Below are 13611 nucleotides of genomic sequence, written 5' to 3'. Positions count from 1 at the left end.
ATCAAGTACCATTCAAGCAAACACAGCCATTTTCAGATTAAATTTTTAACAGACATGCTATGGTTATCTACTGCCACTGTTACTATAGTTACTATACTATACTAAAGAAAGCATAAAGGTTACAATGCATGACAGTAGAGACGAATATGAATTGCTGATTACCCAGCTTGCTCCAGCAGTGCAAACCCATAAGGCCCATGAATGTGCTAATGTCTAGCCTCGTCAGAAGAGCTAATTTGTTTCTGAGAGTTATGCCTTAAGCTTGTAGAACTGATCTTACTTGAACTGATTTAGTCATAGAGTACAGTGTTGCTAGTGTTGTGGTATTATTAAACACTGTTCTTGACTGACATACAAAGCTACAAAGCCTCCATACTACTTTGAACACTACAGTAATTGTACAGTAAACCACATGTTGGGTCCAAAGCACTCCGGCTCTACGATTTTGCCTTCCGCATTTTCACTGAATTGTTTATTTGAATGGGAAATGGTTTCAATTAAATTGCATTTGGGGTTTAAAATCTCTTCTACTGAAAGCTAAGGTCAGTTCTCTTCGAAATGTGTGTGCATGTTTCTATAGGCTGTAGCTTCAGAAGTAGTAACACATTAGTGACATGAACAGTAAGAGAAGCAGTATGGAAATGAGAGGAGATCCAAGCCTGGGGACAGGGGTTTACTTTGGTGCAGAAACCTTCTCCTCACTGGTGATGGGAATGGTGCGCTCAGCGAGATCTTGCAGGTTCCGGGGAGCACAGACACTCAGTACACCATCAGCTGACAGACAGGAGGTGAAGGCCCTTCGGTCGACTCCTGCTGGCACCTTACACTTCCTGAAAAATTCCCTTGCCACATATCCATGCTCATCCTGTGAGGAAGTGCATTTTCTTTTAAAGAGTATACGGATCAACTATATCTGTTTTGCAAATCTTTATAATATAGACCAGTTTCATTCTAAACCTGGGGAGAAATCATGTAATAGACACAGTTATTCTGTAGTGAGTGTGCTTACCTGTCGCTCCTTATGTTTTCCATGAATATTTACATACTCATCACTGATCTTGATTGACTTCAGGGGTGAAGTGCTTCACATCCAAGTTAATTACAAAGTGGTCTTTATTCATTTTTACCTGCATGTCAGAGAGTAAAGCACCTGACCTATGTAAAAAACAAACTTATTTATTTATTTATTTACTTACTTTATAATATGTTTTGATTTAGATACCTCTAGAAATAAAATCATTAGCAACTCTTTTACTTGCCTTCGACATGCCAGTGTCCCACCAACTTCGATGATGCCAGAAATAAGGTTGGTAGTAAAACAAGGAGTGGAAAGGTGCAAAGAATTTACTGTCCCACTGATCCCAAAAGTGCTGGTCAAAGGTCCGCAATGGGAAGAATGCTGGGTAAAGGGGCCGGTGAAACCAAGGGCTCTGAATTAGTATGTCCATTATCTTATCTAAGTGGTCTTGGTTGACAGTTATGCCTATGGATGTACAGCTTACCACAGCCCATATTTATGCTTTGATTTTCAAGTACTTGCCAACTACACACCCACACACTGGTCTTTATCCAATGAAGAGGTGAAGTATTTGGGTGGCTTTTTCCTCTCTTAACTTGCACTGATGCAAAGCCGCCAAATCCTCCAATGGATCAATCATATGTAGAACCCTGGATTACTCTCAGGGATTTGAATATCACTGATGGCCATCTGCTCACACCTATTGAAAGATATTCAACAGACTTTGTTGGAATGGTTTTGAACGAGGCCTCTTGTAAATTGGCCGGAGCCACAGTTGAGACTCGTGCCAAGGGGATTTTGGATGGAACAAGGCCAGATGCAGGCTGCTTCCACCCAGTCTGGGTCAATTGAAAACTCAGGCAGAAGGATAATATGATGCCTCACAAAAATGAGTGGGAATGCAGAACTAAGCAGATTGAGTGATCCATTTGAATCAACCAGGATTAAAAAATCCTTTGAGTCTGGCAGCAAGCACAGCCACTCCCCCACAATTTTAACCTCAGTATGTGAAAAGCATTGTTCCATGCCATATAAAAGTTTCCAGGTATGAAAAGGCTGGAAATAGAGATATTGCAATGCAGACATATTTTCAACACCTCGCTTGTCCTCCAGGTTACCATGGAAACAATCTTGAGAATGTGTGATGTGGTATGAATAAAACAACCTAGGAAAGGAAAATAATGCATATTATTAAGGGAAGAGATAACAAAATTCAATTTTAGTTGAGGAAAGTCAATTAAAGAATATCATTCACGACAACAGTTTCTGCAACATTCAAAATAGATGTGTCAAATCATTCATTCATCTTCAGTAAGAGATTTATCCTGGTAAGGGTTATAGTGGATCTGTAATCTACCCCAGGAACAATAGGCATGAGGTGAGGACACTCCTTGGATGGGACACATATTCACATACTCTTTCACACCTAGGGGCAGTTTAGAGTAGCAAATCCACCCAGAGGCATGTTTTTGGGAGCTGGGAGGAAACTGGAGAACCCAGAGGAAACCCACATAAACAGACCAAGAACATGCACTGAAACACCACACCAACAGTAACCTGGGCTTAAGATTGAACCCCGGACTCTGGAGCTGTGAGCCGGCAATGCTACCCCCTGTGCAACTGTACCACCAAGATGTGTGAAATTAAAATTTTAAATACCTTGGTTGTAGATCTCATTGCAAGTATATATTTGACCTTATGAGAGGAGTGTTATTTTTGATTCCATTTTATCTCAGATTTTTGGGATTTTTGCCTATTTTTACTGTATGAAAACACATTTAACAGGTTATGTTGATAAATAAGCTAACTAAACCCTTAAGTCATGGTGCTAACCATTAATGATTGATCTCTCAGCTCTTTAGGATTTCCCTTGGCTACTACTGTGTGATTTTTGGTACTCATATACTGATCTCTTAATTTTTCCAATTTAACATTTTAGATTGTGTTTCGAGTGAAACATCTATACATGGAGAGAGATGTGAAAGTGAAAGAGAAAAAAATCTTTATGAAACAATTTGACTTCCTGAGACTCCTGTAACATATTATCCACTTTCCAGTTGTAATCAATTGATACGTGACAAAGTAGCATTTACATGTTAATGTGATGAAGTGGGGTCCAATTCATTCCATTTTCATCATTACTACAGTCATTTTTGTTTAATTGATATATTTTTCTGTGTAACTAACTAAAGATTTACAACATATAGAGCTGCAAGGTTCGGATATATTCTGTAGCATATTCTAACATGCTATATGTAACAATATATTAACATTCATTCATTCATTCATTCATCTTCAGTAAGTGCTTTATCCAATTCAGGATAATGATGGATCTGGAGCTTATCCTTGGAACACTGCTCATGAGGTGGAAAAACACCCTGGATGGAACATCAGTCCATGGCAGGGCACCATGTACACACTTATTTACACCTAGGGGCAGTGTATGGTAACAAATTTTTGGTAGGTGGCAGGGAAACTTGGGAGAACCCAGAGGAAACCCACACAGACACAGAGAGAACATGGAACGTTTTACACAAACAGTGAACAGAACTGGGGACTCTAGAGCAATTGACAATATTGTAAAATTGAAAATATATGTAAACACATTGTAGAAAATATACATAAATTGACTTATTGTATATTAGAAAGTAAATTTTTACTTACATTGTATTAGTATTATGGTATATAGTGTATTATTATTATTATTATTATTATTATTATATTCCTGTAGGGGTCAGGATGCCACACTTATGGTAATGTACACAAAGGCACATAAAGACAGAGAAGAATATCAAGGGTTTCTTGAAGAATACTGTTCATTATAAGAAAGACAAATAATGGTCTTTTTTGAATAATGCTGCATTCTCATTGAGCCTACACAGTGGCACAGTTATATACACTACTGAGGCCTCACAGCTTGAGGGTCCTGGGTTCCACACTGAGCTCAGGTTTCTGTCTGTTTTGTTCCCGATATGCCTGTGTGAGATTTCTCTAAGTTATCCTGTTGCCTTTCATTTTCCAAAAACATGCTGGTAGGTGGACTGGCTACTTTAAATAGCCCCTAGGTGTGAACTAGTATGTATGTGTGTGTGTGTGTGTGTGTGTGTGTGTGTGTGTCTGTGTGACTAAGGTTCCATCCAGGGTGTATTCTTGCCTTCTGACCAGTGTTCCCGGATTAGGCTTCGGATTCACTTTGACCTTGACCAGGACAAAGTGGTTACTGAAGGCTAATAAATGAATTTTTTTCATTGTTCGCATTATCGGGGTGACAACAAAATGTTTAACCCTTCCCTGCGTAAGTTAATTAAGAAAACATATGCATATTCTTTATATGTTTTTTATTACTTCATGCCAAAATTCAAGTAAATTGATTATCCACGTGTAGGACTAATAAAGGATATTTAAAAAATCCAGTGTTTATAAACAGAAATTATTAATATTCAGGCCTAAAATACTGAATGTTGATGACCAGAATTATATCATAGAAAATGGCCAAAAAATAACATTTCTGAAAAAATTTGACCAATATTCTTGGCATGTATGAATTTACATTAGGATTCTATTTTCACTTTTAAAAAAAAAAAAAAAAAAAAAGAGCAAAGGTGTTCATTAGAGTCTGGCACAAAATATATTTAATTAATTTGGGATTTTGTACAGAAAGTTGTGAATATATACCAGAGACATGCTGCATTGAGAATGGCAAATAGTCCTGAGAGCAACAGAAATCAGAATAAAGATGTATGATAAATTACAGTAATGGTCTGAAGTGATCTGGAGGTGATTTCCTAACAACAGCCTTAAAATTACTGTCCATAAGTGTGGACACTGGAAATATGAAATCTGATTTTGCTATATTCTTCATAGCTACTTCACAGCACATCTAAATTTGGGTGCCATTTCATTCTTTCCAAACAAAAGGTTTCTGTTTTATTTGCACAGGATGTATTATTGTATGTAATAATTCATGAAATAAAACGATTATTGCTGAGCATAATATGAAAATGTGTTAACCAGTTTTCTCACCAGTATTGTTAAGGAGTGAGTGCTGGAGCATTCAGCTTTTCTGCCTAGAGGAGGATTTTGTGACCACAGACCCATTGGCCAGCCCCTTGATGGGGGGCTGCTTGGTATGTGAGGGAGGGGTGAGAAGGAGGAGATGATGGTGAAGGGGGAGGGTAAACACATCAGGCTGAGCCATCTGAACAGAAACAGGAACAAGAGCGTGAGACATGAAGACATGAAACTAATCCTTCTTACTAATCGCAGTGAACAGCAAGCCTGCAATGAAGAGGAGAGGAGATACACAATTTGCGAGGAAAATGCCTGAAGAAACATGCACAATTCAGCGGCCAGGGGACATGGCATACTATCCCGTTCCTCTTTTCTTTCTTATTATGGCTCACAGCTGAAAACAGGAATGCCTCATGATTCATAAACCAAACACTTACACACATGCTGGTCACTTTATTTCATTCTAAAGAGGATTTAGTCAGGGTTTTAAGCCCTGTTGACTGAGGTGTCTTATTCTGGAGGATTTACAAAAACAAGCAGAGATTTGGATTTGTACATGCTGACAGAAATATTGTCCTGGTGTCTGAGGGCTGCTTCCCATCACTGGATCAGTGCTCTGTGCAGGCTGCTTTTGTTGTGTTACTGACTGACGTGCCCACCCTTTTAACTGGGGCTGCTTCATTTCGGTATGGTCTTGTCCTGGTCCATCATATACCACACCTTGGGAAGAAACAGCATGGAAGGTTAGGAGAGCAGCTACAAGCATGGGAGCCAAACAGATGAAATGGTATGAATGAAATTCCACACATTAGGTTCTTGGGTGCTCAAGTTTCTTTTTCTTGCTCCCACACCCCAATCTCCCTTTCAGATAGTACTAAACTGGCTCTATTATTATAATTAGAGATGGTACCAATCTGAATCCCAGGATTAGATTTGGGCCAATACCAGCAAAAAATGGTGGATCAAATATTTGAAGAAAAAAAAAGAATGAATATCATTAGATCCTGTAACAAATGGAAAACATTGGAATTGGGGTTGGAACAGTAAATGTTTACATATATAATGCTACTTGATTGTATTTTTTGTTAGGTTTAATTTTTACTGTATGTATAAATTATGCTTTATTATATTTGCAATGTAAGTGTTTTTTTTTTGTGTGTGATAACTGAGGTTTTGTGTAAGTCAGGTTTTAAGCTTTGTGTTTTTTCCTGGATTTTTTAAATGCTGCAGGCAGAAAAAAACAGTGTAAAGCTTAGTAGTTTTTAAAGAAAAAATCAGATGGGTACTGATATTGACTGGTACTCAAGGTTTCAGTATCGGTATTGGAAAAGAAAAAAGTGGTATCGTGCCATCTCCAAAATATAGTAGATTCATGTAGACCATGATAATGTTATTGTTATAATCCTTGGTAGCATTATAATCTTGCCTTCATCTAATGGGCATTCTTGGATCTGTCAAGTATAAAACAGGCTTCACATCATTCATTTCCCTGCTTACTATGGATAATCTGGTTGCTTCACTTTCCATGCGAGCCTGAGCTATGGGTGTTGGTGCTGAAATAAAACTGCCTGGCAACCATAATAACCATTGTATCTTGAATAGTCAGTGGTATCCATCCATCTGTTCTGAGTCGTGGACAGAATTTTGACCTGGATCTGTATAAACGTTCTGTGTATGGTTGCATAATGATTTCATAGATCTAATTCAAACACAGAATTAGTATACTAACATGGTGATCACTGGAATAATTATGCACCAAATATTTTGTCAGTCATTACTTGTAGTGCACCACAAAAAGCTAAGTAGATGACCTTAAATTTAATCTTGTGTAGTTTGACTGTGAAGTCTCATTGCCACATGCTGAATTTTGTGGTTTTGTCATGTCAATCCACGAATCTGTGTTCCTTAGCAACTGTGCAAAGCAACTGTGAAATGAACAGAGGACTATGAGATGAGACTATTTACCATTTTGTGGAAGTGTCTTAGAGGTAGAAAATGATTAATCGGTTTATTATGCCAAGAACAAAAAATGGTTCAATAATTATGGACCAAACTGTTCTTTAGAAAACTAAAAATAGTTACGGGATGACATCACCCTAAACAACTTTTTATGGCTGAATTTTTAATGCCTGAGGGAGCACATAATTAATATTGCTTTCCTTTTATTACATTTATACATCATTGACTGGAGATGCGGTTATATGAGACAATGTAATTCTCTATAATAATTTGAAGGGGGTTCCCATTTCACATCTATTGAAATTTTATGAGTGCACATTTCTGTGAAATATTTCAGCATCATATATCAGAGGTTAGAATGTAAAACCCTACATGGGAATGGAATTTATGTTTTGAAAGAGCATTGTGGTGAAGGATCAGCACTAAGAATGAACAAAGCAATCATATAATATTCAGAAAAAGGTTTAGTATATCCAACTCCTCACATCCAAATGGTCTCCTGAAAAAAGTACTATTTTGATTATGTGTGCTTCAAAAGCTTAAGCTAAATATGTTCTGACATTATGTTCTTCAAATAAATAATTTAGAAATTCTCTTGCTGCTTGCTTTACCTCCACAGTCTTAGCTCATCCAGCCCGACACACACGCCTAAAGAGGATTACATCATCGGCCAGGCTGAAGAACAGGGAGAGATTGTGGGAAACCACACAGAGCAACCGCAAAGCCTAAATGGTCAGTTGAAGATCTGTATAGATCAAAAACCACCTTCATTCTTCTGCTTCTGCATCATTCACCATTCCCTTTGATCCCATTCTAGCAGATGCAGTAAAATTGTCATTCAATGAGCCAACTCCAGGACCTGAGAACACTGGGACAGGAGATGGGAGCTCCTGGGAGGAGCAGCTTTGTGTCCAGCAGGAGCAGCTGGAGAAGGAGATGCAGGAGACTAGGAAGATGGTGACAAGGCTTCAAGTCAGTTTTTTTAAACTTATACATATAACATATACTGATTATGACACCCATGTGTGGGCCTTTCTGAAACATGTATGACAATGCCCCTGTGCAAGGTCTATAAGGATCTATGGTTTTATCTAGGTTGAAGTGGAAGAACTTAAGTGGCCTGCACAGTAATAACATATACAAACTTCTACTAGAAATGGTAGATCTACTGTATGTGTGTGATGTCAAATGAGCTGCTGTGGTAATTGGCAAAAATTCGACACAGTGTTAGTGGCTTTACATGCATTACTAAGTAGATTACACTAATTACCAAAACTGCAACCATAAATATTCCCAATATATTAAAATTTACTGTGCATCATTTCAAATTGTTTGTAATCCCTTACTGTGGAACATTTTAAAGCTCTTAGGCCATATACAGTTTCTTTTATGTACTGTACATGGCCTAAGAGCTTTAAAATGTTCCACAGTGGGAAATGAGGAGGATAGGTAGCTTACCTCTGAGTTTCAGCTTCCTGTTGAAAAAGCATTCACAGTCATAATCTGTTTGTGATGCCAGATTTTAAGAATGTTCTCTCCTTATGATCTGCAGAAAAGAGATATAGGCAGGCACACAACATAGGAAAAAACCCATAATTTTACTGAAGCTTAATGCGTACAGATGTTATCCCTTCAGGTTTCTCTTCTTCAACCTGCTTCCTTCAACCACCTGTGTCTAAGTGCAAAAAAGTCATGTACAGGCTACAAGAGATAACTTTCTCCAGCATCACACAGCAATGATATTCCTCTATCCCTGCAGCACCTACATTTACCCACAATAAGTTCACTTATAGAGGTCCTCTCAATGCCTGAACATACATGGATTTTAAAAAATGAATTAAAAATTATAATATTGTACACTGTTTTTTGGGAATCCTAGCTGGTCCTACACAACTTCCAGAGTCTGGTTTGTGTCTTACACATATCCTTTGCATTTATTACTTCATTCAGGCTTTACTACTTCATGGGTCACTTCCTGAAGATGAGCAAACAACTTCTCTATTTGGAGACAGTGCTATCAATGCAGAGCAGCAGCTGGTAATTTACTTGCATGTAAAATGCAGTTTTTAATTATCTTATTCTTCTGTGATAGAGAAATACTTTATAGACTTTATGTAATTTTAGACAGATTATAATTACTGTTTAATCCATTGTCTGCCCTGTACAGATATTAATTCGCAGTCGCCTCGATCAGAGCATGGAAGAGTCCCTGGATCTGAAGGTAAGTATTCAATAGCAGATAAATGCCTGAGCTGTATATTCAGAGAACATTGGCCAAGGTTTTTAATATTTAATATTTTGGCCAAGGCGTTTAATAATATGTGTCTTCCAGAGGGAGTTGCTGAGGTACAAGCAGGAGGCACGCAATCTTCAGGCAGTTAAGGTAAACCAGAACAATTTAGACCTAATTTATATTCTAGATTAATTATCTATGAATGGTCAATGGTCATTACATTTTTCAACCTATTTTCTATTAACCACACCTGTATGGTACATGTGATTACCACAGAGAAGAATTTCAACACATTTCCATGTCAGAGAAAAGAGAGGTAAACCTGATTTTTCTTGTTGATGTGTCATAATTTTTAATCTTTTATAGTTACATGTTGTTGTTGTTGTTCCTCTTTTGGCTGCTCCCATTAGGGGTTGCCACAGTGGATCATTGGTCCAGGTATTTGATTTGGCACAGTTTTAACACTGGATGCCCTTCCCGATGCAACCTTCCCCAATTTTATCTGGGCTTGGGACTGGCACTGACAACGCATTGTTACACGCAACCATAGTGGCTGGGGTTGGTTCCCTGGCCAGGACTCAAACCACTAGTCCTCCAGGGACCCCCTTTATAGTTACAAGTAATGTCTGCAAAACAAATTAGTTTCTGTTATCGCTTACATTATAACAGCTATTAACAGTCACTTTCTCTTCAAGTTAATGTGACAGAAAAAATTCAGCACTTTATCGAGAAACCATTCTTCACCGGGTAACATTCTTCATCTTTTGATTTGATTTTCCTATGGATGAAAACTTAAAGGAACACCAGAGACTCCTTCTATAAATGTGGTTTCACCATATCAATGATTATAATTCTTCATTAAATAACAACATATTTTAAAAATCTGTTTATTACTATTCTCAGACTATGTGGAGCGCCTCCTGTGAAACCCCCTGTGAATGAGTTGTTACTATAGAAACTTTAACATATTAGAATGGGCATATAGAAAATTTAATCCACACCTTCTGACCAGTCAAATTTGATAATTCAACAGCACTGTGGTATAAAAACACTTATTCTCTATCTCAATAATTGACCTTTGCAGGTTTTTGTCTGTGGTAATCACACATATGTTCAACATGCAGCAGATGGAGATAAGGTTGATAAATATGCTGGCACATTCATGTCAATATCAATAGTGTCCTTTTGAGGTTGTAAGAAATATGCAGATAGTTTGTGGACTAGTTGGCTCAAATGTTCTTCAGCAATTTTGAACAACAAGAAGGCTTGGACCAAATGAAATCAGGCCTTTAGTTTATGCCTATGTCCTTCACCTGCCACTACAGGATGCCTTGCAGTACCGCATGTCAATACAGGAAGACTCAGTACTGCAGCTTAAACAGGAACTACTCCGATCCAGCATGGACAAGGAGGACCTAGAAGGGCAGAATGTGAGTGAAAAATCTAATATTTAAAGTACCATTTGCTGTAGCAAAATACTTTAAGCTCAGTATGGTGTCATACAAATATGGGGATAGAGATGTGATATGCTGCATGATGAACTATTTATATAAAACGCCTGTGCTTCCAGATGGAACTGCAAAGGAAGCTAAGTGATAGAGACAGATTGCTGAGTGAATACAAAGTAGGTGATATCCCTCGTTATTAAACCAATTTTGTAGCTACAGTCATGATTAGAAAAAAACTAATTAAAAATTTAAAAAAAAAGTTTCTTTCTCTCACAGAAAGAACTTGCACAGAAAGACAGACAACTTCAGCAGCATCAGCCTAAACTGGAGGAGTCAGTGTGCACACTCAATGAGACTAATCATCACAGGGTAAAGTACAGAGCTAATATATATATATATTACTAATCATTTTATTGCATTATTTTGCAGTTGGATTTGACTGAAGTCTCTTGGCATTCAGTAGAATGTAGTTTTGTATGGTTCAACGTAAGTCTTTTCCCCCAATGTCTAATTCAATGTTTTGTTGATTAGATGTCTAGTTGTAAAAACAATGGCTACAGCCATATGATGGAAACATTGTCTTCACCATTTCCACATGGAGTGGTACGTCAGAACATAAAGAGTTTTTAACCATAACTGTAAGTAAATGTTGGGCATTTTTGCCCTTAGACAATGGTAGAATATTTGCCCAAGGTATTTGCATGTATATGTGTCAGGGTGATGAGCTGCAGCTGGTGCGGGATGCTCTGCGCACTCTGAGGAACAGTTTCAGTGGTCATGACCCACAGCACCACACACTGGACACTCTGGAGCAGGGGGTGTCCACCCTGATAGACCGTCTCCATTCTATTGACTCTAAGAGGAGGCAGGACAGAAAGGCAAGCATGTAGTTCTCTACCTAAAACTGCATTTTTTCAAATGCATTCATTACTAGTATATACATCCAAATCTCATTGTGTCTGAACACAGGGTTCGAACAAATCGCCAGGGAGAAGAGCCAATCACACTGATCGAGAGTCATGGCCACCTAGTTCAAGTGAGACACTTTTGACTCACTAAATTACAATTTAAGTAATAAATAAAACACAATGGGGCGTGCTGTTCTAGGAAAATAATGAAAATTCAATGACAGGGTAGTGTAAGGCAGTCGATAATTTTCTAATTTTCTAACAGCACACCCTGAAGTGTTTTATTCATCTTATACCACAGCAATTTGACAACATTATTATTTTTATTTATTAAAGAATGAAACATCATTATATTATTGCTGTTATAGAAAATTAAGAATAATCATGATTTAACTAAAATCAAATGAACCTTCATTACCAATCAGAATCGAGCATTCAACAGCACTGTGGTATAAAAATTTATCATGTATTGTAAATGAATTGTGTTCTTCTTTTTCCAGAAATACCCCATTCTCACAGTAGTCCTGTGCTCGGCTCCTCAACCTCAACCAAAGTACTCTATTTCACAGATCGCTCTCTCACACCCTTTCTAGTAAACATCCCTAAAAGGTATCAAAGGCATATTTAGCTTCCTCAGTTCTCAGATTCTGTGCAATATTCTGAATAAATTGACTATTTTCAGACTGGGGGAGGTCACACTTCAGGATTTCAAGGCCGCTGTTGGAAGACACAGCAATTTCAGGTATCACTTCAAGTCTCTGGACCCTGAGTTTGGAACAGTGAAGGAGGAGGCAAGTATATAGTCCAGCATATGATAGCTTATGAGTCAGTGCTTTTAAAAATGTCAGATAGTACATTAATGTTAAGCGTAATGAAGCCCTGTCTATTTACATCGTGCTAATCAGGTATTCCAGGATGACGCTATAATACCTGGATGGGAAGGGAAGATCGTTGCCTGGGTGGAAGAAGACCATAGTGAAGGCAGGTAACTGAAGACAGAAGAACAGCCTGTGATCTGGGAATTGTAATCTGCCCAATGTGTTCATTTTATACGTGTGTATACCTCAGCTCTACACAAATCTGCACCATGTCATCCCATATAATGCAATGGTCCATTTTTGTGTGACAACTGATTGTAAAAACTGTTTACAAAATCATTCCTGACCTTCCTCTGATTGTATTAGTACTACGACTGATATTTTTTTGGAAGACATCTTTATATAGTGTTTAGAAAAGACACTATTTTAAAGGATGCTAGACATAGTATGCAGAAATGACTATATGTTAGCTGCCAACCTATTTGCTAAATGAACATACTAAGTACTAAACCTAAGTATTCACCCCACTTGTACCCCACATTTACAACCTGGAACTGAAAGGACTTAATTGGGATTATATGTCATTACACAAAATAGCAATAATATTGGAGTGAATGGAAAAATCAATATAGTTTGCAAAAATATTTACAAATAAAAAATGTAATTGAATAAGTAACCCCCCACTAGTGTGCAACTAAATTAATTCTATTGCAACCAGTTGCCACAATGGAGTCCACAGATTTTCCCTCTCACTTCAGTATTATGGGTTATTTTACGTAGATTAATGACATATAATCCCAACACTACAAAATGTGGAAAAGGTCAAGGGGGGTGAATACTTTATCAAGCCACTGTATCATCAAATGTGTTTCATGTCACAGCTTCCAATGTCATGTTAGAGTACCTTGCTGAAGGCATTAATTCCTACAATTAATACCTTTTTTTTTTTTTTTTTTTTAAATCTAAAGTCTTTTTAGATTTCATATTTTTGTTATTCTATTATTTGAAATCACTGGTGATTCTGAAATGTGAACCTAAAAGTAGGAAAGATGGGACCACTTCATTTGTAAAAATTTCTATAATTTTAATACAAAATATGTTTCTGAAAATAATTTTCTGTATAGTGTGCATGTTTGTCCAGTGTTTTTATCCATGTTAAATGAAACATCCAATATTTGTCCACCATGTTAATAAAGATGCATTTCCTGTACACCTT

At 37.5% G+C, this 13611-nt stretch overlaps 1 protein-coding gene and 1 pseudogene across 3 annotated transcripts; one reads left to right on the top strand and one right to left on the bottom strand.

Moving 5' to 3' along the window:
- Positions 1 to 405: 405 nt before the first annotated feature.
- LOC113533099 (alpha-crystallin B chain-like) lies at positions 406 to 1448 on the bottom strand (annotated as a pseudogene).
- Positions 1449 to 5187: 3739 nt separating this feature from the next.
- Positions 5188 to 13585, top strand: dixdc1a (DIX domain containing 1a). 3 transcript variants are annotated; one of them, XM_034310363.2, is made up of 15 exons: positions 5188 to 5816; positions 7608 to 7720; positions 7809 to 7960; positions 8939 to 9025; positions 9156 to 9209; positions 9321 to 9371; positions 10547 to 10651; positions 10792 to 10845; positions 10946 to 11038; positions 11201 to 11272; positions 11386 to 11547; positions 11639 to 11705; positions 12078 to 12186; positions 12260 to 12368; positions 12483 to 13585. In XM_034310363.2, the coding sequence occupies exons 1-15, from the start codon at positions 5794 to 5796 to the stop codon at positions 12564 to 12566; spliced, it is 1335 nt and encodes a 444-aa protein (XP_034166254.1). In that variant the 5' UTR covers positions 5188 to 5793; the 3' UTR covers positions 12567 to 13585. The 3 variants fall into 3 exon arrangements, with proteins under 3 accessions (XP_034166254.1, XP_026779716.1, XP_026779717.1); XM_026923915.3 differs by having other exon boundaries at positions 7806 to 7960; XM_026923916.3 differs by lacking the exon at positions 11201 to 11272 and having other exon boundaries at positions 7806 to 7960.
- The last annotated feature ends 26 nt before the right edge of the window (positions 13586 to 13611 follow it).

Source organism: Pangasianodon hypophthalmus, chromosome 14 (genome assembly GCF_027358585.1).
Source record: "Pangasianodon hypophthalmus isolate fPanHyp1 chromosome 14, fPanHyp1.pri, whole genome shotgun sequence".
NCBI lineage: Eukaryota > Metazoa > Chordata > Actinopteri > Siluriformes > Pangasiidae > Pangasianodon > Pangasianodon hypophthalmus.
Note: the sequence above shows the minus strand (reverse complement) of the source record. Positions and strands in the feature narration are given on the sequence as shown.

Excerpts from the sequence above, each read along its gene's own strand:
- dixdc1a (XM_026923915.3), top strand. The coding sequence starts at position 5,794 with ATGGGAGCCAAACAGATGAAATG. Across the intron at positions 10,652-10,791 it reads AGGACCTAGAAGGGCAGAAT|ATGGAACTGCAAAGGAAGCT; the intron begins GTGAGTGAAAAA and ends CTGTGCTTCCAG. Across the intron at positions 11,273-11,385 it reads CACCATTTCCACATGGAGTG|GGTGATGAGCTGCAGCTGGT; the intron begins GTACGTCAGAAC and ends TATATGTGTCAG.